General features: G+C 46.0%; 1 protein-coding gene across 1 annotated transcript in view; it reads right to left on the bottom strand.

Moving 5' to 3' along the window:
- CLSTN2 (calsyntenin 2) overlaps window positions 1–26,633 on the bottom strand; it is a 647,862-nt gene that overhangs the window by 108,977 nt on the left and 512,252 nt on the right. Inside the window, exon 6 of the mRNA XM_021071127.2 lies at window positions 2,668–2,853. Within this exon, the coding sequence (XP_020926786.1) occupies window positions 2,668–2,853 (186 nt within the window). The remainder of the gene's footprint in view (window positions 1–2,667; window positions 2,854–26,633) is intronic.

Genomic DNA, 26,633 nt, shown 5'->3' with positions numbered 1-26,633 from the left:
CCCTGTCTCCCGGTCTCTCCCCAGCAATGCTCAGAATCACATCACAAGTGTGTGCCCCTGGGCCCATCTGCTCTTTAACAAGCCCGTTCCACCACCTCCTGTGAACCTGGAGGAGTTTAGGAAACGACTGTAGCCTGCGCTGGCGTGGGGTTGGGTTAACTTATAATTCAGGTGCGTGGGGAGAGAAATGGGATGTTCATTCAAAGTAAGGTATCAGCAGAGATGGCTTCTCAGCCTCTCAGAACGAGAGCACTGGAGGCGGTTTTCTCAATACTGCGGGCCCCTGGTAACCATTTTCACAAGAGCAGTTTGGAACAGTGAGGCTGTGATGTTTTCCCAATTTACTGCATCATTCCGGAGAAGCCTGCCTGCCCACAGGCCCTCCTGGCCAGTCTGGTGACATGATAAATGGGACATGGTGATATCCAAGCAGAGTGTAACTTCACATTCAGTTCTAAAAATTGTCACTTGGTCCTCTGGGCAAAAGCAGCATGAGTGAAGGTGTGTGTGTACCTGTGTGTGTGTACCTGTGTGTGTGCCTGTGTGTGTACATGCGTGTATACCTGTGTGGAACTGTGTGTGTCCCTATGTGTGTGCATGTCTGTGTGTGTACCTATGTGTGCACCTGCCTGTGTGTGTCCGTGTGTGTGCCTGTGTGTGTATACCTGTGTGTGTACCTGCGTGTGTCCCTGTGTGTGTATCTGCGCATACCTGTGTGTCCCTGTGTGTGTACCTGTGTGTGTGTGTACCTGTGTGTGTGCCTGTGTATATGTGTGTGTGTGTGTATGTGAATGGGGGAGGGCAATGATGAGGAAAAGTGCCTGGAAGATAGTAGTGGAGGGTCCCCCAGGAGAGGATGGCAGGCTAGACTGTGTGTTCAGGAGCCTCTTTTCCTTTCTGGGGATAGAGTTGCTCCCAAGTACAGGCCTCATCTAAGAGTAAGATCTTAGAAAGGCTAGAGAGTCAGTGTGAGTGCCTGAATATTCTTGGAGAGAATGAGAAAGACATGAAATACATGCTGTGGGGATGAAGGAGGCCCATCCACATGCCCACAGTCTGGTTTACCAAGCACATGGGACCATACTGGGTATCTTATTCTGCAGCTGACTTGAGAGGTTTACTTTCTAGCTCCAGAGGCCTGGCCTGGTGTCCCACTCTGCTCCAGAGCCCAAGAGCCCTTCATTCCCACAGACCTATCTTCAAAGTCTGGCTCTGTCACTTTCCTTTTTTTTTTTTTTCTTTTTAGGGCCATACCTGTGCACCAGGCTAAGGGGCATGGAGCCGCAGCTGCTATCCTATGCCACAGCCACGGCAATACTGGATCTGAGCCGCATCTACAACCTATGCCATAGCTTGCGGCAACACTGGATCCCTAACCCACTGAGTGAGGCCAGAGATCAGACCTTCATCCTCAGGGATACTATGTCGGGTTCTTAACCCACTGAGTCACAACAGGAACCCCTGACTCTGTCACTTTCTATCTGTATGACCTTGAACAAATCATTCCACTAATTTTCCCCTCTCCAAGCCTCAAATTTTCCATCTTTAAAACTGAACGAGGAGTTCCCATTGTGGCTCGGTGGTAACAAACCTGACTAGTATCCATGAGGACGCAGGTTCGATCCCTGACCTCGCTCAGTGGGCCAAGGCCCTTGTGTTGCTGTGAGCTGTGGTGTAGGTCACAGACGTGGCTGGGATCCTGTGTTGCTGTGACTGTGGTGTAGGCTGGCAGCTGTAGCTCCAATTTGACCCTTAGCCTGGGAACCTCCACACGCCACAGGTCCGGCCCTGAAAAGACAAAACAAACCAACAACAAAACCAGAACTGAATGAGTAACACCCTCCTCAGAGCGAATGGGAAGAATGGGACAGGGTAGAGTGTGTGAAGGGTCTGGCAGGGTGCACACAGCAGGTGCTCAACAAAGCTAAGCTTCCTTGTGCAGCACCTGTCAGACTGGCTCCTTGTTCCAGCCTGCTCCTTTCTCAGGGTGCCATCTCTCAGCCCACAGACAGCAAGCAAGTCTTCTGTCCCCCGCTTGGACCCTCACCTCCCCCACCTCCACTCCCACCCCGGCTCTTCTCCGACATGGGCAGCCAGGCCCGGCTTCACTAGCGTGGGTCCCAAGCAATCTCACGGCACACCCAGCCTGGTTTAATGCTTTGCTGTCGCTGCCTTCAAATTCTTAATAATTTGGGAACAAAAGGCCCACACTTTCATTTGCACCCAGGCTTGTAAGTTCCATAGCTGGTCCTGTGGGTGGGGGGGACCCATCTCTCCCCAAATGAGGGACACCACCCTCATACTGGCCCTAGGCAGGAGCGTCTCTATAAACCAACGCAGTGGAAGGGAGTCTTGTTTCCTCAGGCCCTGTGCTAGGTCCTCCTAAACATGCTGTGCCATGAATCCATATTACACTGATAAAAAATAGAGCCTTTGTCATATCACTTGCCCACAGCCATATAGTTGGTACGTCATGGGGTCTGATCAGGTGTGCCTGATGCCGAAAGCTGTGCCGGCTGACCCTTTAACTGTAATAAGTGAATATAATATTCATCCAGGGGTTCATATACTGATGTTGATTCTTTCATAATATAATAAGGTATGCTTTGTATATATTGTGTAAAAGCAATTAATAAAAAAAAAATATCCCAGCAGGGGAAAACCTACCACATAATTTCTGCAGGGATTTCTCAGAGTAGGTCTCACGGTCACAGCCCTTCCCGATGTAGTTGGTCTGCAGCTCTGTGGTGATCTGGATGGAGGACACGGCCCCGTCACACGTCTCCAGGTGGATGCTGGGGAACAGGGGCACACTCCCTGAGCCAGGCTGGTACTCGATCCTCTTGGTCCAGTCTGAACAAGCAAGGAAAGGATGACAGCAAATCAGGCTCAGACAGTTCCGCTACAACACTTGTTTTGAAGAATGTGAATTTGTTCCAATACAATTAACATATTAGGAAACAATCTGAGGATAATGGGAATTTCACATTTGCTTATGCAAGACTTCCTCCCTGAGAAATACTAGGTGAATGCAGAAACCTGCACCCTGCTGAGTTGAGCCATGTAGGAATGCACAAACTAGGTACATGAGCAGACATCGAACATCTACCAGCTACTTGTTCATGGTGTGATGAGCCACACCCACCCGCACCTCAGTTACTTTTCATCCCATTCAGAAAACCCTCTTCATAATAATGCACCGGCTCCATGCTGTCCTATGACCACTTCCACAAACAAACCTCAGGTCTCTACCTATGGCACAAGTAAAGTGCCATATTTATTGTAGTACTTATATGTTTCTTAACCATTTAACCCATGTAAAACTAGCCTTATGTTTTTTCTTTCTCTCTTTTTTAGGCATCATGGATGATGTTTTTGCGCACTGAGCTCCTTGCCCCATTTTCCCCATTTTGCCCAGCAAGGTGATTTTTAGGAACGCATACATCCGTGGCAAAACTAAAGAGAGCACTGTGATTAGGAATTACATGAGGCCACGGGATGAGGTGCAAGGATTCTTTCCTTTTTAGGACTGTGACCCATTTAATTGGGGCTGATGGTCTTATCCCTGATGTTCAATGGAAAAATACTTTGGAGACTATCAAATGTTGGAGAGGAACGAAATTGCAATCAAAATGGCACCACACAAAACTGAGCAACCAATGCAAATAAACGCCAAGAGTGAGTATATGCATGAATTGATCGAAACAACAACAGCAGCCCTCGAAAGTCAGGCCGCATCCAAGCCAAGCTCATGGTGAGTGGCAACAGCGCTTGCTGACAATGACACCTGCCTGAGAGCTCCAGGCAAGCCTGAGCCAGACTAGTGGGCAGAAGAGTCTGAACTGTTAAGGAACAGGAGTTGTGGATACTATTAGTTTATGAATCTCAAGCATTTGTCACATGGAATGTTGCTAGATGGTATCCTTTTGCTGAAGGAGAAATGAAAATCTATGGACAGCCTGCCCTCACTCTTGAGAAATTCAGAAAGTCCCATGGTTATAGTCAGTCATCAGCCACCAAAGGGCTCCCCACAAATACCCTGAGGGCCACTGGCCATCATCTCAAGGAAACCAGTAGAGTGGAGAGGCTGAGCACAGGGGTCACCAGATGGCTTTGTCAGTGAGCAAGCATGTGTTTGGGGTTTTTATGCACCTGACTCTACCTGAAGCAGCACGAATACAGCAGCAAAGGAGTCAGGAAGGGTCCTTGCCTGGTGCAGCCAGAAGAGAGGGGCAAACAATGAATAAACTCGTGCTGTCCTAGCAGGGAGAGTGAGTGCTATGAGAGGAGAAGTGGTGACAGAGAGGGACTCTTAAGATGGAGAGAATTCCTGTTGGAGCTGAGATCTGAATGTCAAAAATGAATGCCCAAGGGAAGCCTCAGAGAAGCATGTGTAAAGTAGATTCAACAACAGATCCTGCCCTGACTCCATCAGGTCGGGAAGTTCTTGGGCAGGTTGGTGAAGGTCTTCAAGCTTCAGTTGTCTCATCAGTGAAGTGGGGACCACAGTGTGGGGGTGAGGACAAGGTGCAACAATGTGGGCCTGATGTGTCCCAATCCATCTTGTTCCTTCCCCAGAGAGGAGGGGAGATGTTCATACCCCCTGCACAGCAACCCTGCTGCATTCCAGATAACCAGGTAACCTGGGTTTAGCTCTGAACTCCAAGGTCAACCAGCCACTCTTGAAGGGGTTTCTCAGAGCACACCATGAGCAAAAACTGCACACCTGTTGTGAGGCTCAGCACAAGGAACTTGCCATGGGAGGATGTTTAGATCAATGACCACAAGCAAACGAGAGTATACTCAATTATACATTTTGCCTCAGACCCCCCAGGAGCAGTGTCTGAAATGGTCCTTCACCTCCTGGAGGATGGAATCATGGAACTAGTTCTACAGCCCATGCTTTGGAGGTCCCAAGGTCAAAGGGTAGATCACTGGCAGACAGAAGGGCTTTTTGCCAGGGGTATCTGAACATCACAGTGCTGTAAGTGGCGGTCCACACACGACCAGATTTGTGCCTTAGGTACAATATGTTTCACCCCATTGTGCATTTCATTGTGTCATTTCCTCTGCATGGAGTTCCATTTCTATTCCCTTATGTTGATCATCTCTTCCATGTAACCATTCAGGATTTCTCCATTCTGGAAGGAAGGTATGCTCACCACTATACCACCACTGCTACTAGGATTTCTCCATTCTGGATAGAAACCTTCCTCTGTGCTCTCCACAGCATCCTCATCATTAGACTAGGAAAGTAGGCACTAAGGTTATGGTTACCCTGAAACCACATCTTGTATGCCTGTCTCCTCCTATAACTAGGAAATCTTTAAAGGCAGGAATTGTGAGTTAAATTTTTTTTTTTTTTTTTTTTTTTTTTTTTTTTTTTTTTTTTTTTTTTGCTTTTTCAGACTGCACCCGTGGCATATGGAATTTGCCAGGCTAGGGGTCAAATCAAGCTGCTGGCCTATACCACAGCCACAGCAACGCAGGATCCGAGCTGCATCTGCGACCTACACCACAGCTCATGGCAACGCAGGGTTCCTAACCCAGTGAGCGAGGCCAGGGATCAAACCCACATCCTCATGGATCCTAATTGGGTTCATCAACCACTGAGCCACAAAGAGAACTCCATGAGTTTATTTTTGATCCCTCCATACATAGTTCTGAGCACAGGAATTATTTGCCAGGTGGATCTGGGAAGCTCCAGAGACCTAACCTTGACTTTGGCCATGGCAGTCCTTTCTGAGCCACAGACAGAACCCATAGCCTGTCTGTAGCTTCTCTGGCACTGCCTCTGTCTGCCCCTACCCTCAGGCCTGCAGAACCATCCATCCCAAGAGTAGCCCAAAAGCAGCCCATGTTTTGTTCTCTCCGTTCTCAGTAAGGCAACTTGTCCAGAACTGATGATGGTTCTAAAAGTATGACCTCTAAATTCAGCGTGCATGGGTTCAAATTCCAGCCTTCCCACTTCCTGTGCAACTCTGGGCACATCACTTACCCTCCTTGAGCCTCGGTCTCCTTTTCTATAAAAGTAGTTCCTATCACCCAGGATCTTCCCAGTAACCAGAGATAGTATCAAACAGGAAGCCTCTTTTCCTTTCCTTCCTCCTCTTTCCGTGGCTCCTCCTTTTCTTTAGAGACGCAGATTTAAAAAACAAACAAAAAACCAAAACAAAACAGAAATGGTTTTGTGCCGGGGGGCCTTGGCATGGCCTACATCACCAGTTCTTGAGTCTCTCCTCCTGCTAGGGGGTAAGAGACCTCCCACAAAACTGCCTTCTGGAAGCCTCTTCTGTTGGAGAAGCCCAAGACATCCTCAATATCAATTCCCTTTATTCGGGGGGGGGGGGGGCGTCTTTCTCATCTAAATACATTAATGGTTGTCTTTGATGAGAAATTCCACCTCAAGTCCTTTTTAGAAGGAGCATAAATAAAGGAGCAAATAAAGACTGAGGGGCAAGTCAGTGGAGGCACAATCCTAGCAAAGTTTTCATTCCTTCTGCTGCCTCTGGTTGGGGAGCAAGGCCCTCTCTGGGGAGAAACCAGGCACAAAAGAACCTTAGGACCATCTACACCTGCCAGCTGCTTTGGTGACCTTGTGAGGCTTGTTTTGGAGGGTTTATGAAGAGAAGGCAAAATTGCAACCATTTAGTAAAAGAAATCAATGAAGCTTTCTGAGTGTAGCAACCTTGAAAGAGTGGGAAACTCACACAAACATCTTTCATTTTCCAAGCAGGAGCTGGGGTGGGGATTCAGAGAGCAAAAGGCAAGTCATCAAACACAGCCTCTGCCACATGAACTATTCATCTTTATTTCTTGGAGGGTAGGATGGCTGGATGGCTAAAAGTATGACCTCTAAATTCAGGATGCCCGGAGTTTCCGTTGTGGAGCAGTGGAAATGTATCCAACTAGTCCCTGGCCTCACTCAGTGGGTCAGGGAGCAGGTGCTGCTGTGAGCTGTGGTGTAGGTTGCAGACGTGGCTTGGATCCAGCATTGCTGTGGCTGGGGCACAGGCTGGCAGCTGTAGCTCTGATTAGACCCCTGGCCTGGAAACGTCCATATGCAGCAGGTGTGGCCCTAAAAAGCAAATAAATAAATAAATAAATAAATTCAGGGTGCCTGGGTTCAAATTCCAGCCCTCCCACTTCCTGTGCAACTCTGGGCAAATCACTTTATCCTCCTTTAGCCTCAGTTTTCTCTTCTATAAAAGTAATACCTACCACCCAGGATCTGGGGGGAATAAATGCAGAGTTGTTTCAGCCCCAAACATAAGGGGCATGTTCAACAGATACATTATTGCTAAATTACTATTTATTCAATAACATTTATTGCAGGAAATGAGAACATATAATTACTAAGCACCTTGTAGGTGCTAAGCACTTTTACATCTATTCTTCATTTTATCCTCCTAGCAACCCAGGGAGTGGGTTTTACTATCTTGGTTGCACAGATGGTGAAACCGAGGCTGGGAGTTGGTGTGACTTGCCCAAGGCCACGTGGCTCTTTGACAACAGCTCTTCCATGATTCTGAGGATCTGCTGGAACTGAGAATGGTAGTTTTTACAGATTCAGTTTTGAATACTCAATTGACACTTACATATAAAAAAAGATGATAAGCTCTGAAGATGGCAAAGGATCAAGGAGTGTTGTCAGTTTCATCACTACTTGACCTTGAGGGCAGTTTGTAGGGGCTGAGGGTTAAGACTGGAGAGATCTGGACTTGAATCTCATCTTCCCCAAATGTAGGTCATGTGACCTTTGCAAAGCAGTTGTCATCTCTGGGCCTCTGTTGCCCCATGTGTAGATTTGAGACAGTTATACCTCCTCGTGGGTTTGTCCTGGGCATTGAAGGCTAAGGGCCCAACACAGCGACCTTCCTTCCTGCTAAAGTCTCATGATAGAAACATCCCACTCCTTGGTTGACTAAACTTCCTAAATTTCTCTGAGCTGTCCTGCTTGGAAACAAAATCTTCTCAGTTTATAAAGCACCCAGAGACTAATTAATGAATTGTGGTTCCTTTTTTTTTTTTTTTCTTTAAAGAAGAGAAAAGCAGTATACTAATCAGGCTCAATGACATCATAAGCATTCCTGAAAAGGCTAGCACTGGAATGCCTTTAGGGATATAATTCCTTCTCTGCAGATTAAGGATTCTGAAACAAAATGATTATAGCTCCTGTTGAAATAGGGGAATACGTATTTTCTCATCAGGAGAGTATTAACCACCTGGAACTCTTTTTTTTTTTTTTTTTTTTTTTTTTTTTTTTTTGTCTTTTTGCCATTTCTTGGGCCGCTCCTGTGGCATATGGAGGTTCCCAGGCTAGGGGTCGAATCGGAGCTGTAGCCACTGGCCTACGCTAGAGCCACAGCAACTCGGGAATCGAGCTGTGTCTGCAACCTACACCACAGCTCACAGCAACACTGGATCCTTAACCCACTGAGCAAGGCCAGGGATCGAACCTGCAACCTCATGTTTCCTAGTTGGATTCGTTAACCACTGAGCCACAATGGGAACTCCACACCTGGAACTCTCTTATTGGATACCTGAAGGTGGAAAAAAGCTAATCGGAGACTTCCGGAAAGCACGGGCTTTGAGGGCTCCGGCCCATTGTTCCAATTCTGCTCCCAGAAGTGATGCAGAAGGACAAAAGAGGAAGAAACAGGTGTGTCTGAATGTTCTTCTTTCCTTGACTTGCATGTTCAAAGGAGTCCTTCCTGGTCTCCGCTTCTGCAGAGGAAGAAGCTTTGGGTTTTCTAGGAAATTGCTGGATTTATACAAGGGGACTGGCTAGATGTGGGGATGCTGGGGAGTGGGAGGGAAAAGAAGGGTAACCCCTTAATCAGCAATTGTTCAGAAAGCTGACATTCTTACCAGTCTCTGCAGGCATCAACCACCTGGCATTTTTCAAGACTTTCTCCTAGAGACGACCGACTTTGATTTGGCACCAGGAGACTTCCTTTCCTACTGGGGGAAGCTGAGGAGGATCCTACGCTCAACAGGGAGCATCTTTATCCCCATTGACCATCCCGGGCATCTGAGTTGGGGTAGCTGAGGAAGTAGAGATGGGTTGGAGAGGTAAGTGGAGGTCAGATGATAAATGCTGGCTAAGAGGTTTGGATTTCATCTTAAGGCCAGTGAAGAAGAGCCATAAATGAATGTTCAGTGAGGACATGAAGAACCCAGACTGAGCTTTGGAAAGGTCATTCGGAAACTGGATTAGGCCTGGTTTTCATTTTCAAGACCCTAGAACATTGCCAACTGCCACCTCTCAATCAATCCACACAGAGGGTCACCTCTGACAGGGTTACACAATGGGGAATTAATACTAATTCGATGTAACTAAATTCAAGGGTGTTAACTCTGCAGTTGGACGACTCAGGTCTGAACCCTGACTCTGCCACTTCTTGGCTGTGTGGCTTTGGCTAAACCAATCAACCTCTCTGAGCTTCATTTTCTCATCTGTAGAATGAGGCTAACACAAATCCGCCTTGTAGAGTTGCTTTGGGAGTGGGAGAAAAGTTAGGCAAAGCACTAGGAACAGAGAGCTACTGCTGCTACTACTGTCGTCAGTCTTGTACTATTCTTATCATTGTTCTAGATGCCATGTATTTACTGAGCACCTACTAAGTGCCAGGTAGGGCCCTAGGCATGTGGGCAGAGAAGTGTCTCTTAACCCCTAACTTGATGGTTCTGATGGTCAGAGCAGTGGCAGTCACACAGCCAGCTTTAAGGCAGACAGAGGGACAAAGAGCAGACCCCAAAGAACAAGGAAGGGGAGGTAAGTTATGCCAACTAAGGTGATCAAGGGAGGCTTCCTGGAGGAAGTGACGTGGGCTTTGTTTTAATGTAGGTTGTGTTATTATTTAAGTGTGATAAGGCCAACAGATCAGGGTATTATCGACATTGCAAAGAGAGTTTGCTCTTCTCACAAGTCCCAAAGAAGGGGGGCCCCACAGCACCAGGGGGCACATGAAGAAGCCCTAGGGTCACTTAGGAGGCAGAGGGAGAGGGGAAAACCTTGCGGAAAAGAGCCTTTATTGTGGTTTCCATGGGAACAAAGAGGTGAGGCAGAGTAAGCAGCTTTAGGATTGCCTTGTTTGTATAATTTCAGTGGCCTCTGGGGCTTACAGGCTGTCTCTAAATGTCTGGTACCTGGCCCTGGGGTGTTCGAGGCAGACAAATGCTGGCAGGTGTGTGAGGACTTGATAAAAGAGGTGGGTGTGGGTGTGGATTCTGGGTTGGATGGTTAGTGTTTGAAAAGCAAAAGGGTAAGTTGTTTGCTCTCTCCAGGAACTGGCTTATCCTAAGAGGGGCCATCCCTCTAGGCTGAGCACAGCCCCAGCTGTTAAAGCATCAGGATGCAGACAGCAGAACACATGGTTAACACAGCACTGCAGAATGCCGGCCGTGCCCCGGGCCAGAGGGAACCCCAGGGTGTCTCCACCACGGCCTTGGCCCTTACAATGCCAAGGGGTGTTGTTTAGATGGAAAATGACGTGAACAGTGCTCCCACTTCAAGTCATATAACTCAGCAGCCCTGCAAGACTCAGCAAGTGTAGACAAGTGTGATGGGGGGGTGGTCCCCTAGGAGGCCTGGTGCTAATTGGACCAGAACGGCCCTTTGGGGCCAGATTACAAGGGATTTGAGTACTGGGTCAGGGGGTGGGCGTTTTTGTAAAAGGGAGTGACAAGAGTTGGCTTCTGAGAGTCACCTTCTCTCGCCTCTCCCCACATGGCTCCTGGGGTGACCTCCCCCGTACCCCAGCCTGACCTCGGGTAGGACCACAGTGACACTTAGACCACAGAGTATAGAGTCGGACGCCGCCCCCTCTGCTCACCAGGTAGTGCACCTTGGGCAAGATACTCTGTGCCTTAACTTCCTCATCTATAAAATGGGGGAAATCACAACTGCCTCTCATGGGATGGGGGTGAAGATTTCGTAGGATGATACAGGTAGTAGAGCCAGGACCTGTGCCAGGCCTAGGGGAAGCCAAAGCCAAACCCCCAAAAGGAGTCCTCTCTTTTCTGAATTCATTGTCTTTTTTACATTTCCTTTACTGCAGCTGTGGGTCTATAATCCCGAGGTGGGGCATCAGCCAGGAGGCAAGAGGGGAGGAGGGGAGGAGTCAGAGACTGGGCATCCAGTCCTGGCTCCAAACCCAGCTTCATGGGCTAAAGGGTCAGGAAACTTGGTTGAACGTTCTGCTGTTGCTGTTGTGAAAATCTTAGCGATTTTAAAGCAAAAGGCTTTTCATGCTCATTTTGAACTGAGACCTGCAAATTACAAGGCTGCCTTTACAGTTGAATAACCTTGGGCATGTTCCTTAATGTTACTGAACCTCAGTTTCTTCATCTGTAGAACAGAAATTTTGTTTCTGTTTTCTTTATAGGGTAGCACCTGCAGCATTTCGAAGTTTCTGGGCTAGGGGCTGAATTGGAGCTGCAGCTGCTGGCCTATGCCACAGCCACAGCAATGCCAGATCCCAGCCACATCTGTGACCCACACCAGAGCTTGCACAATGCTGGATCCTTAACCCAATGAGCGAGCCCAGGGGTCAAACCCACAACCTCATGGATACCATATCATGTTCTTAGCCGCTGAGCCACAACTGAACTCCTGCAGAACGGAAACATTAATTAACTACCTCAAAGGGAGGAGGCCAGGCTTTGGGGTCAGACCCAGGTGTGAGTCTCAGCTCTGCTACTTGGTACCACATATCTGGGGCCAGTCACTTCCCTCCCTGCCTGAGTTTACTCACACAAACACTGGGGATATATCATCACCCATTTCAGAACTACTGAGAGGGTTTATATCAGATAAAAAATGCAAACCACTTAGCCTGTGCCGGACACGGAACAGGCACATCTTTTTTTAAGCATTAAATTATGTGCCTTTCCCTTCCCCAATTAAAAACAATTACACGCAGGCACAATTTAAAAAGAAACAAAACACAAACTCTCTGAACTCAATTACAAATGTAAGGAATCCTTTCCCTTCCTTTATTACTGACCTCTTTCCATTTACTATATCATCATGAGAGCATTTTATTACCTTTTAATTCTTACTAAAAAGAGAGATCTTAATTAACAACAAAAGAGAAGGAGGGAGAGCAAAAATACCCACTGGTTCAGATCAAGGGGTACAACTCAGGTCAGCCCTCTGCTGGTGCTCAGTCCCTGCCCCCACTGTGGCTGGTCCTTCTCTTCCTCCAGGCCCCATCTCCCATGTGACTTTGTGAAGGAGGCCATCTGGGCCTCACCTTGATGACCAGCCACCCCTCCACCCCCAACCCCCACCTCCATCCAACTCCCGCCTGGACTTCCTTCCCCAGAATTATTTACTCCTTTGTTTATCGTCCATTCATGTTCTGGAGCATAACTTGTACATCACTGTGCAGCCCTGGCCCATAATAGGTGCTCAATAAATATCTATGAAATGAATGAGTGATTATTTATATGTATGAAAATCAGAACACACACACACACTCCAGTTTTGACTGTCAAAGACAAAGAAGGCAATCATCTGGAACCCAGGGAGTGTGGACTGCCAGGCATCAAAATGGGAAGGATCCAAGTTCCCGTCATGGCTCAGCGGAAACGAACCTGACTAGCATCCATGAGGATGTGGGTTCAGTCCCTGGCCTCGCTCAGTGGGTTGAGGATCCAGCATTGCTGTGAGCTGTGGTGTAGGTCACAGATGCAGCTCGAATCTGGCATTGCTGTGGCTGTGGGGTAGGCCAGCAGCTATAGCTCTAATTGGGACCCTGGCCTGGGAACCTCCATGTTCTCTGGGTGCGGCCCAAAAAATAAAAAAAGACAAAAAATAAAAAGGGAAGGATCTAAGACATGGTGCATATGTATGTGTGTGTGTGTGTGTATGTGTGTGTGTGTATACATGTGCACACCTCGGCCTGACTTTGAGTGTCTGTGGGCAAGTGTGTATGAAGATGAAATTTGACATGACTCCGCTGTTGGAAACGCTCATGTATTTGCAACCCATTTAGTCCCCTGAGACATCTCAATAAATGTCAAATGAAATAACCAGTAAAGCTGAAATTCTGTCCCGCCTGTGAAGCTCTCTCTAGTTTCCTGATGACAGAGGGGATTTAATTTTGCCCCAAATCACCATGGTAATTACCACCTCCTCTGCCTGAGAAAATCCTTGCTTGTCACCTGGGCAATTTCAGAGTCAGGTACTGTCAAACCTTATTCTGGGAGCACCTAGGAAACTCCAGACAGTTTTCTGTCCAAAAGCTTCTTGCTGAAGCCTGAGGCTTCCATTGTACCCTCTTCCCTGGCCTATCATTGTCAACCAGGAGATCCAGTGCCCTGAGGTAAGGACCAGGTAAAGATGGCTTGTGATCAGACTAAATTGGAAAGATAATCCAAGCCTAAAGCATTTCCGATTTAGTGGAGGGCAAGGGCAAAGACAGGCTCTGAGGCAATGCTACTCACCATGGTCCACGGACAAACCGATCCTCTGTGACCTCAAACCACTTGTTATAGGTCTGCCATAGAAATACAGAGTGGCATTTAGAAACTGTCACAGCAATCTGACAGAGTAATTTTATATTTGTTGAATCAAATAATACTTTAAAATTGGCTTATATTGTGAATGTCTGTGCTATTTATTTCATTTTTTTAAGAAATTGGTCTCTATTATGTTTTTACAAAATCATGGTCCATGATTACAGGGAAAAAATTTATCCTTCACCATCAATGATTTGAGATGTGTAATTGGGAAGAACAAATCTGACTCTGTTATCAGATCTGTTTCTTTCACTTTAACCTTTGTATTCTGTTGCTTTTCTTATAAGTTAAAAATGTTGCCTATAGCCTGAAATATACAGGATAGCCCATTCTGAAGGCTCAAAGTATAGTTATTTTCATTCATAGAGAGATTAAAATTGCAGAACAGAGACTAACGTTTATCTTATTGGAGGTTCATAGTAAGGTCATGACCCGACCTATGTGGATACCTGCAACAACAAAGGATTCTGACACCAAGAAGTTTGCAAAAACCAACCACCGCCTTTCCCTTCTGTCTCAAAAAAGCCGGAATTCCAACTCAGGAAAGGTGGTTCTTTGGGAAACTAGTCCACCATCTTCTCGGTCTGCTGGCTTTCTGAACAAAGTCACTATTCCTTGTCCCAACACCTCATCTCTTGATGTATTGGCCGGTCATGCAGTGAACAGTATAAGTTTGGACTCGGTAACAGAAGCATTGCCCTAGATAATACCCTATTTAATTATTTCCGAAAACTTACATCCAAAGACTTCAAATCTAGAAGGCGATACTTCAGAGCACTGCAACATTTTACCCTACATATCCACAGGGCCATTAAGGCCTTCTGTTTCAGAATTTTAGATGACTGTCAAGATCAAACCCTCTTCGTTCTAGTCTTATGGGCATCATCACGTCTCCCCTGGACCAATCACTATGACAACTTGCTATGTTACCTCTGTTTGTCCCTCTTATCGACAGTGGTCCTCATTGCCCAACCACAACACGTCCAGTTCCTCTTCCAGGAGGTCCTCCATGATTGCTCCGACCCAGACCGAGCTCTTTCCTCCTCAATTCACAGGTCTTGCAATTTACATCATTTATGTGGGGCTCACACTGTGTTCCCCAAACTCCTGTCTATAGACAGGTACAGGGTCAGGGCTGGTCTTAGGAGAAACCTATAAAACTTCTCAAGACACTAATTCCTGGGCCCCACCTTGGGTGATTCCAGGAGAAGATTTTGAGAAGGCCCTGGAATCTGGCATTTTTACCACCCCTCCTCCAAGTGATCTGGATGCAGGGTCAGACAAGGAAACCACCCAGCCCAAACAATATTGGGTATTAAACTCCCACTCCATCTCTCAGCACGTTCATGAGTCCCAGTAGTCAGTGGAGGGGGCTGAGAAGGAATTTATACTCCCCATGCTGGATGCCTACAGGGAAATTTGTTTGCTGCCTGGAAACTGACCCAGCAGGGTAGGACTTCACATTAAATGAGTTTAGAACAAGCATTCTTTTCTCTTTTTTTACATTATGCCGGACAGAGTAGAGATTCCAGTCCCAGAAGAACTGCAGAGGCAGGACCAGGGCTCTCAGTGGAGAGAGACCCACCTCTAGTTGTGGTGCATTAGAATAAATCTCCTGACTATGCCCTTCCTCCCACTGGAAGGAGTTCACACCCCTGCCCTGGTGATTTTATACTTGGCCATGTGACTGGCTTTGACCAGTAGACTAAACTATTTATTTCTGTGATTGTTTTTCATCTGCAACTCTCATGTCTCCCTACCCTGCCTGGCCCCCCTTGCCCCATCACGAGATCCACAAGAGCAGGGACTGTGTCTCTTTTGCTTAGTTTTTAAATCTCCAGCACCTGGTGCAGTTCCTAAAACAGGGCAGGTTCTCGCTGGATATCTGGGGAATGAATGAAAAGGATGCCTCACGGAAGGTTCTGGGCTCTGTGAATTTCCCTGGCCCTCTTGCTGTGGTCAGACTTTCTTCTTGTTGCCTTCCTTGTGGATTTCCCTGCTTATTTCCACCCTCTCTGAATCGAAGATGTTGTGGTTTTGCAGGGCTGGGTTTGGGGTTCACTCTGTGCTGCCTCTCCAGGACCCTTGGATCCACACATAGTCTTTGCATGAATTCTGCTCTGCCCCTATGCCTGTCACAGGCCCCTGGACACTGCACCCCAATCTGGTCAGCCCCTGGCCGTCTGTGTGATATGAGGGATCCATTCACTTTGATGTGGCTCTCTGATGCCCATGTAAGTGCATAGTTTTCCAACAAGCCTCTGAACTTGCTGGCATGGGCACCACCTCTTTAAAGCCTGGAATCTACCCTTTCACTCTGGCTCCACTGTCTCTGGGGTCGTCATGGCAGCAGTCAATGCTGCCATCTAAGTGAACCATATGGGTGACACCCCCAAAAAATTTTGGCTGCAACTTTCTCCCCATCTTTCATCACCAAAGATCCTCAGCTCACATGCTTCTTGGCTCCCAAACAAAAACATGTCCAGCAGAATTGATGCTGGAAAGGTGCAGAAACTCAGCAATTTAAGAGCAGCCCTTCTGGGAGACAGTTCTCCCAAAGGGGAAAATATTACCTCAACCAACCAGGGTACTTCCTCTTGGATTTATAGAAACTCTTCTCTCTTATGTCTAATAAACATGAGCATTTTCCAGGCAATCTTCTTATCTTGGGACAAATGCATTATTGGTGCAAGATGGAGTAGCTATTCTTCAAGAATCTTTACTTTTATGGCCTTGAAAAGCATTTTCAATGCATGCATATGGTTTTTCAGGCATACGATTTCAGTCTTTTTGAAAAGATGGCTTATGTCAACTTTTCATACTCTAGGAACATACATTTTTTTAATAGATAGATTAGTTGCACATGGTGCAGAATTTATTTTTTTTTTTAAATAAAAGGGCCAGGACTCCAGGTAATATTCGAGGACTGCAGGACTTTTCATTTCACTGAATGACTTTCTAAAATTGGAACAGAATTATCATCTCTTCAGAAACTGTGGTACAAATCTGCAGAGTCCATCAAATACATTGGAAAACCCGAGAGTGCAAGTGCACAGGGATGGGGAGAGGTGTCCCTCACACAGGTGGGGGCAGGTTGAGCCATCACAGACCACTGTTCCAGGGATACACTCCTGAGAAAGTAATCCAAAACGCAGACCAAGCCTGTTTGCACAGATATTCACCGATGCACAGAACAGAAAAGTGGAACTAAGCTAAAGCTGGACAATTACACTATCTGATTGCAAGGACCCCGTCAAACACGTGTGACCTTATTGGGGAGCACCTTATGCAGCCACTGGGGGGGGGGAGGTTTCCCAATGGGAGACAATACTTTCGGCACTACGATAAGTGGGGAAAAAAAAGTTCAAGTGACTATGTATGAAGGGAGAAAAACAGACTCTCATATTGATAATACTGCATTAATTGGGTCATGGGGCATTTTTTTTTTTTTTTTTTGTCTTTTTGCCATTTTCTTGGGCTGCTCCAAAGGCATATGGAGGTTCCCAGGCTAGGGGTCTAATTGGAGCTACAACTACCGGCCTACACCACAGCCACAGCATCACCAGATCTGAGCCACGTCTGTGACTTACCCCATAGCTTACAGCAACGCTGGGTCCTTAACCCACTGAGTGAGGCCAGGGATTGAACCTGCAACTTCATGGTTCCTAGTTGGATTTGCTTCCACTGCGCCACGACGGGAACTCTTAATTCTTTAAATGTTTACATTAAAAAGTCACAGTGGCTCAGTTTCTATCAATTACATAGAACTCCTAAATGTTGCCTGAATGTCACCTCCTTCCCCCTTATCTTGGTGCTCACCTGGGCAGAGGGACCAACCACCTCTTCCCTTTGCCACAAAGGGCTCCTGCTGGCCTGTCTGAGGGCTGCCCCACACAAGGCAGGGGTGCTTTGTCTCACATTCTACGTCCACATCCATGGGGGCTGCGACCAAAAGCCCGGGAGGCTGGGAAGGGGATGACAGGCTGCCACTGCTTGCTTCCGGGCCTGGAGCCTGGAAGAAGGTGGGTGATTCAGCCTGTGGGAGGCTGTCATTAGCCAAACCTCCCAGGGCATGGATGGGCCCCTGCTCCTGGCCGCAGGGTTCTGCAGTTGGCAGCTGTCACCTGGGAATGCAGAGTCTCAGGCCAGAGACAGCTGCCGGCAGTGGGGACTCTGAGGGGTTTCTGGCCTCCAGCAAATGCCTTGTTACTGAAACAAGTTAAACAAACACCCCACTTGTCTTACACTGGCTGAAACTGTGGTCACATTTTACTCTAAATACTAATCTCCACCAACCAGGTTATCAGAAGTTTGTTGTCCTCAGCATACCAGTTTCTAGAGGCCTCAGACAAGTTCCCCACATTGGTCCATGGTCTGATAGGGTGGTTCCAGGCCCCACAGGCCCCCTGAGCTTACACTTTGCCCTGGGCCCACATGTCCATATCTGCTGCTCCCATGGGAGACCTTGCCCTGCCCCGCCTGACTAGGGACCCAGCTTTCTGGTGGAGAGCACCAACAATGAGCCCTCTGAAGGCACCCAGACCACAGCTGAGGCCCACTTGCTCCTTGGGGCCAGGTGAACTCTGCTTGTTATGCCCACTGCCTTACAGAATCTCTCTGCAAAGTTCTGCCTTCTTCATTCACCTGCAATGGAAATCTGACTGCATCTGCCATGAAACCAAACAAGGAACACACACACTCACCTCACCACCTCTGCAGAGCTTTCTCCACTCCCTTCCTTGCAGCTCAAACACTTGTCTCCTGTCAGTCATAGAGCAGGAGATGCTGAGCAGATGTAAACTTATTGCTGGAAAGTGCCAGCATTTAAGCACCGAGCTCTCCTGGGGTCCTCCTCAGGCCCCACCCTCTCAGTGCACCTGGCAAATTGTACTGACCCTGAGACAGAGCAGGACCCTATGGTCCTTCCCCTCTATGTCCTCTGCCTGCCTTTTATCTGTAGAAACACTTTAGTCCAAGAGTAAGTTTAATCAGAGAAGTGAGAAAATGTAAGAACAAAGGAAAACAGTCAAATGAGACCAAATAATAATAGTTTGTTTAGTTATTAAACAAAGTCAAGGAACTTGAGTTTCTCCTCAAGGGCTATAGATACTGTTTGAGCCATATCCTGTGAGCTGTCCTGTAGATACTGATACCCCCATCAGATGGAAGAGCTCCATGATGACCAGACTTTAGCCATGACATAAGCTGCCACAATTCCTAGAACTGGCCTCAAGGAAATGGGAAAAAACCAACACTGGAACTGAAGATTAACTGTACTTAAAACAATCAAGATGATGCTGGTCAGACCAAGGCATGACCAATGTCAAGATGGCTGTCTCAGCCAACTGTGCTGTTTCTGCGTGCAGCTGCCTCCCTCTGCCTATAAAAGCTCTTGCCCACTGATCCTCGGGGGAGGGCGAGCTGGCCCATTGGACAGAAGTCTGCCCAACCCCCTGGTTGCCAGCATCCAAAATAAAGCAAGCTTTCCTTTCTACCAAGCTTGCCTCTTTATTGGCTTTAGAGTGGCATCCAGCTGGACCCCACTTTTGGTAATCACCCCATAATGCAGCTTCGGTGCCACCTCATCTGGGAAGCCTTTCCAAAGGGTCTGGCGCCCCTGTTCTCTGCTCTCCCAGCCCCTGAGTCCCCACTCACTGCTCTGACTTCCCCAGATCAGAATCATCTATTCAGGATTGGGTCACCTACTTGCCTTCAACCCACCACTCCAGCTCACGCTCCCCAGGGGCTCATTACTCACCTGGCACAGGGCTGGCCCTGGGGCAGTTCCTTGAGTTGAATGGAAGCTTTAAGAGCTTCTCTTGTGTGTCAGGATCACAGCCACCCCTCCTCATGGTTAGACTGGGGTCAGCGTTCCAGGCCCTGTCCTGGCATTTCCAGAGTCCTGACATGCTCCACGGTGTGACTCCAGGGCTGACTCACAGCTCTCCAGCCTGCCCCTCAGTCCACCAGGAGCCATGTGACAAGGACGCTGAGACGAGGGGGCACTCTTTGGGCCACTTCAGAGATGAGGATGAGTATGATAAGGAGAGGTGGGGTAGCTTGCTGTGATCTCCTTCATTACGAGATACCAAGTGGCTAATTGACATGCAGACAATATCTGTCAAGACTGATACCACTCAGTAATGCAGAGCAAGAAGGAAGCCACCATTTAACAGCTCCGTAGCTGGGCCTCTTACACAGGTGTATATCTGCATGATATCCATCTGAGGAAGGGAGCAGGAAGAGGGCTGTTTCATTGATGGGACTGCTGAGGCTGAAATGTGCAATGACCTGCCTAAGGTCACAACCCCAGCAAATGACACTGATAGCCCTGCCTGACTCATAACCCCACTGCAGAGGCCTCTGTTTCTTCTCTACCTTCATTTTCCTGTGGGTTGCATGGAGCTGTTCCTGTGTGTTGAGTACAGGTCTGCCTTGGGACGACCCTGTGGGACACGTACTCAATAGCTTCATTTTGCAGATACCGCATCTGAGGACTCAGAGTGGTAAGTGACTTGCCCAGTGTCCTTGAGCCAAGGCATGATAGAACCCTGATTTCAGCCCAGATCCTTCTGGCTTTGAAGCCAGTGCTCTGAAGTCCCATCCTCTGCTGCCTGTAAAGTCCCATCCTAAAGCCCCACCCTCTGTCAGCTCAGCCAGGAAAGTGGTTTCCGCAAAGCCTGTGGCTAGATCAGGACGGAGTTAGGTGCTGATTCGAGTCCTTCTCACACCCATCCAGCTCCATCTCCACAGGTACAGGACTGTACCAGACTCCTGTCTCCTTGCTCCCTGCTCCCCCACCACCTCTCTCAGTGTTGGGTTCAGGGCTATACCTGGGAAAGATGAGGGGAGGAATCAGAGGAAGAACGTGGAATGAATGAAAGGGGAGGTGAGGAAGGTGGAGAATGGGGGCCTATGGAAGGAAAGAATTCTGATAAAGAGGCGAGTCAGGAGGACAAGTGAGGGCACAGGGGATAAGGGAGAGCTGAGCACCTGGGACGAACCTCCAGTAAAGCCAGGTTCTGTCCTACTGATGGAATGGTAGATGGTGGATAATTTCCAGGCTCATTTCTCTTCCAGGAGAAGGTAGTCTTTCTGCTCCGGTATGAGAAGCTGAGCTTGGGCCTGGCATTTTGGGGTTTGAAGCTTAACACCCAGGTCTTGGGCTCACATGGGGTTTCTCTGGCCCATGAGATCACCAGAGGCAGCTTTAGGTTCAGCCAAGTAGTATGTGAGAGACAGACAGTCTACAAGCATGGGTTTATCTTTCAGATGAGTTGTAATCTTAAAGGGACAGTGTGCTGGAACAGGCTCAATTAAGGAAATGTGAGTTGGGTAAGGCAAGGAGGCAGGAGGAGAAAGAATACTGGGTACCTTTTAGGTGCCACCCATGTATTGCTTTCGTGAGTTCTAGCTACATTTTCAAGCTAAGTCTCATCACCATTTTGTAGATTAGGTGATGGAGAGGTTACACAGCTTTCCTAAGGACACACAGGTTGTGTCTCTTCTGAACAGTTTTCTGAGAGGCCCTTTTATAAAGCTGATTTCATGCCCTTTTGGAAATTCCCAACCTTCTTGTTCCCTCCTCCTTCTTCCTGACCCCTTGGGGCCTCTGGGGGTAAGCGGATATGAATCCGAATTTCATCTCTGCCATTTTCCAGCTGGGAGGTTTAGGGCACATCGCTCAATCTCTCTTGGCCTAAACTTTCCTCCTCTGTAAAATGGGTTAGAATTGCTCTTTCACAGGGCATTCCTATCCTCTGTGCAATGAATCTCGCTTTGGACTTTTGTCCCTCTTTGCCTCTGTCTAAATTTGTCCATTTCTTGTTCCATTTCCCCCCTCCCCAAGACTGTCCTAGACACTCCAACAAACTAGTTCTCACTAAGGTGTCAATGGACAATAATAGCTTTGTATGTGCATCAGCAAACATTTTCTGGAAAGGGCCAAATAGTAAATATTTAGACTTTGAAGGCCATCTGGTCCCCATGAAACTATTCAGCTCTGCTGTTATAGTGCAAGAGTTGACTTGAGGTAGTATGTAAATGAATGAATGTATTGTAGGCCAAAAAAATTTATTTATGGGACTAAAATTTGAATTTCATGTAATTTTCATGTGCCATGAAATAGATTCATCTTTTGATTTTTTTCAACCATCATTTAAGATGTACAAACCATTTTGTAGCTCACAGTTTCACACACACACAAAAAAAAGATCGACTAGATTTAGCTTGTGGGTTATGCTTTGCTGACCTCTGGCTTAACAGTGACTCCTATGGAGGCATTTGCAATTTAAGTGGGGATTATCTTATTAAAAAAGAAAACCACAGGCCTAAAATGGTGTCACTTGTGCTAAAACCCATGATACCAAACCTAGATTTAATAACTGACCTAATTGTAGTTTTCAACCTTCCTTAGTAATGTAATCTTAATCAGCCAGGCTGGAATTTTCTATGGCACCAATGATGTAATCTGTCATGTGGGCCCTCTCCACCCTCTCCTCCCCCAAAGGAAGAAGAGGTAATCTGCATGATAGACCCTTACCCTTCCTCCAAAAGAAAGTGCCCTGAAACAATTCTTTTCTTGTACTAATAACCTCCTTGCCTCACCCTCCCTCTACAAAAACTCTCTATTTTGTACAGTCCCTCGGAGCACCTGTTTATTTACTAGATGAGATATTGCCTGATTCATGAATTATTGAATAAAGCCAATTAGATCTTCACATTTACTCAGTTGAATTCTATGGTTTTTTGTTTTTGTTTTTGTTTTTTTAACAGATTTGGTGGCAGCAGTGGGATTGAAGTTAACTTCCAATGGCATTTAGGCGCAACAGGAAACATAGGCTGGGTGCCTCAGGAATACTTTTCAGTTCACTGTCTTTCTTACTGTTTTCCTGGGCCATTGGTAAGTTCCTCTCAGTCTGAGCTCTATTCGCTTTGCTTTCAAGCTCCCAGTATAATTGGCTTTCCTTTACAGGGCAGGTCAGCTTGAGCTGGTAAATGATTCTGCCCGGAGCCAATTGAGCTAACAGATGATTCTGCCTGGAGCCAAGCCCTTTGCTTTTCAGACTGCAATTTCCAGGTTTTTGCGTGGAAAACTCCAGGCCTTGATTCTGTTCCCAGATTCCGTGATGAGAACTGAGGAAGGGTTAGAGTATAATTCCCCATTTGCTTGGAATCTTTCCTCAAATTCCATGTTGGGAACTGTGGGGGGCAGCTGCAGTTCTCTGTTTTGTTTGGAATCAATCCACAGTCCCCATCCCTTGGGCTTTGCTGGTTCAATCCTTTTCCCCAGTCGAAGGCTCCATGGGAATTGGTGGTGCATACAGGGCCCTCTTTTTGCTAGGACACAGAAACATCCCTTGGGTACTACTGATATATTAAGATGCACATGTTTGTTCCATTTTGTGTAGAAAAGGCTAATTACTAATGAGATCCTTTATATCCAAAACTTGAATGCACACCTTCTGGCACATCTGCTTATTTTTTGTCTGAGAACTGTGATTCTGGCAGCTGTAGGCATTTGCAAAAATGGCAAGAACTTGCTGAGCTTGTTTTGTGTCCTGAGATCTTGGCCTGGTAGACACCGGGTTGAGGGTTTCAAAATATGGCCAAATAGAAATATGAGCTACATTCCACTCGAGGCTAGACATGGTTGGATAGAAATGTGGATTAAACTCCATTTGCAGCCAGGAAGCTAGGAAACTGCTGTCAGCCCTCAGAGGAATTATAATAGACATTATGAGGAATAAATGAGATCATTTAAGAACGTACTTGAAAGCAAGGGCTCCCAAATCATATGGACAGAATGGGTATCTTTTTTTTTTTTTTTTCTTTTTCTTTTTAGGGCTGCACTTGCAGCATATGGAAGTTCCTGGGCTAGGGGTCGAATTGAAACTGCAGCTGAGGCCTACATCACAGCCACGGAAACACAGAATCTGAGCCTCATCTGCAACCTACACCACAGCTTGTGGAAACGCTGGATCCTTAACCTACTGTGCAGAGCCACAGATAGAACTCGAATCCTCAGGGACACTATGTCTGGTTCTTAACCCACTAAGCAGCAACAGGAACTCTGGGGTATCTATTTTAATTAGTATGCTGAAGTCTCCAAAAGTTTTCAAAAGTCCAAAATACCTTTATTGAAAGGCTTATTGCAAAAGCCTAACCAAAAAATTAAAATGAAATGAGACATAAAAGGTACCTAATACAAAAGCTAAACCTAATTCTTTGGGGAATTGGAAATAATTGTCTTTGCCTTGCAAATCTCTCTGCAGGACCAAAGTTGTGGCTCCAAAAGTTCAAAGTTCACCAGTCTCTTTTTCTTTTTCCTTTTCTCTTGTCAATCTCCAAACCTTACTTATTCCTCTCAAAATGTTAAAAAAAAAAAAAAAAAAAAATCAGGGCTTTGGAAACTGAATTGCCCTGAACCTAATCTGTGCCTTTGTGATGTAAAATTTCCTCCCCCAGTCTTCTTTAGGACCTAAGAGCCATTCTTTGAAATGTAAACTTAATAGACAGTTTCTCAATAGAAGGGGGAGAAAAAAAGAGAGCAAGAGACAGGAAGAGGAAGTATTTGGAAATTGGGCTAATGAGAAATCTTATCTTTTCCTCTAATATTAGTTATGATAAACTCTCTGCAGCTATATGTTTGTGTGTCTATACATGTATGTTGCAGATACCTTATGTTTTTCTACCTTGAGATGATATTGCCAAAACTAACTTGTAAAAGCTCTATTTAGATGGTTTGAAGGAAAGTGCTTGTATGAATTGGTCATTCTGAAATTCTCAGAAATATAACAGAAACTAAGTGAAATACTTTTCAAGTTCACAAGATTTTCGATAATCTTCAGTAAATAAAAGCTAACATAAGTTTGCTGGTTTAATTAAAACAGACATGTGTTTAAGGTTATCAACATTGAATATAGTGGAAATGAACAGCCTTTACCCAGGTTTACTAGTCAAATTCATGTTTCTCTGTTGTACAACTGGTCAGCAAAAAATAAAATAATTTAGAACTATGGCTGATTTTTGTCCAATGTCTCATCAAGTTTTTGTGGGTAATTAAAATATAATTGATGGCAGCAAACGATTCAGATACAAATGGGGTAAGAATTTATATACCAACCTTTTAACAACAATTATATTTTATGAATATGTACTTTAAAATAGCCTCCAAAATCTTTTCAGTAATTTGAAACTTTTGAGTTTTCTTAGTAATAGGGGACATGAATTTATATGCAAGGAAAGCAGGATGTATTTCTTGACAAGAAAAAGATGAGGTATGGAAATGAATTCTTGTTAAGGGAAATGAGGGTGATTTTGTCTAAACTAGAACTTCTCGTTATGAAAGACAAACTAAATGTATACAAAAAGTTGAAGAGAGAGAGAAAAAGAGAATTTTACCTTGTGTAATCATGCTGGCTAAAACCGAATCGATATCATTAGGGTGTTAAAAATATGCTTTGATATCAGTAATATACTTATGCAAAACTAAAACTTTTTTTTTTCCACTTGCTAAAATGACAAAGGAGATTGGTTTTCCCACAGGCGCTAAAAACCAGACTCCCAGATTGAGCAAGTAAATGCAGTGAATAAATCCATCCCCTGGTTGGGAGTAAATACAAATGAGATAGAATCAGAAATCTCTCAGCTCTTGCAGACATTGCAGATTTTGCTGCGAAAGCACTAGTTGCCCAGCAAACATTCTTAGACTCTCTGGTCAGGGTGTTTTTGGTAACATAATAGCCTTTGACTATCTTTTAGCTGAACAAGGTTATCTGTACTGTACCTTCCACTTCTAGGAAAGTTGAAACCAGTTACACAGGATTACTGAACAAGCTGCTTGGCTTAAAGGAATGACTCCTTCAAAAGGGTCTTCCTTTGACTGCTTTGGGTCTTGGGAACCATGGCTCTAAAGTATACGCCAAATATTGAGAATTATCCTGCTTATTATAATCATAATAATAACCCTGGTGTGTTGTGGTCTCTCAAAAGCCTTATTAAATGCATAGTTGCAGTTGCTAACCACCAAGCAAATGATCTCCTTAGGACTGGAAAGTCAGACAAAAAGCAAAGACAATGACTGATTTAAGGATTATGAGCCTAGAACCTGACCTGTGAATGTCACAGGGATTAAGCAAAGATGTGATGTGACCTATGCATACCACACCAAGGATCAACAAAGCTGTGAGAATTAAAGAGCAGTACAAGAAAGTGGTGTTAATGCCTTAACTTTTTATCACATCTCTCAGACTGAGAGTTTGACCAAAAGGGGGGAATTATTAAAGAGAAAAACACAGCCCCCCAAAGGCACTATTTGTGCTAAAGTCTGTGATACCACACCTAGATTGAATACCCACCTGGTCCCTGATTTTGACTGTGACCTTCCTCGGGGAGGTAATCCTTTCTTTTTCTCTTCCTTTCTTCTCTTTCCTTTCTTTCTCCTTTCTTTCTTGCTTTCTTCCTTCTTTCCTCCTTCCCTCCTTTTTTCTTTTTTCTTTTTTATGGCCATACCTGAGGCATATGAAAGTTCCCAGGCTAGGGACTGAATCAAAGCTGCCGCTGCCGGCGTAAGCCACAGCCACAGCAACACCAGATCCAAGCTGCATCTGAGAGCTACGCTGCAGCTTGTGGCGACCCTGGATCCTTAACCCACTGAGCAAGGCCAGGGATCGACCCTGCATCCTCATGGATACTGGTTGGGTTCTTAACCTGCTGAGCCACCCCACTGGATCTCTTTCTTTTCTTTCCTTTCTTTCTTTCCTTCCTTCCTTTCTTTCTTTCTTTCTTTCTTTCTTTCTTTCTTTCTTTCTTTCTTTCTTTCTTTCCTTCCTTCCTTCCTTCCTTCCTTCCTTCCTTCCTTCCTTCCTTCCTTCCTTCCTTTCTTTCTTGCTCTTTTTCTTTCTTTTTCTTCTTTTTCTTTTTTCTCTTTCCTTCTTTCTTTTCTTTCTTTTTCTTTCCTTCTTTTTTTCTTTCTACTGAAGTATAGTTGATTTTTTCTTACAATATATTAGTTTCAGGTGTATAACACAGTCCAGTGATATAATCTTAGTGGGCCAGTCTGGAGTTTTCTGGTCAGGACCAGTGAGGTGACCTGTCACAGA

The sequence above is a fragment of the Sus scrofa genome, chromosome 13 (assembly GCF_054392235.1).
Source record: "Sus scrofa isolate SSC_HxYL_T2T_F1_AM1 chromosome 13, Sscrofa_HxYL_maternal_Yorkshire_Landrace_v2.0, whole genome shotgun sequence".
Taxonomy (NCBI): domain Eukaryota; kingdom Metazoa; phylum Chordata; class Mammalia; order Artiodactyla; family Suidae; genus Sus; species Sus scrofa.
This window is presented reverse-complemented; position numbering and strand designations above follow the sequence as displayed.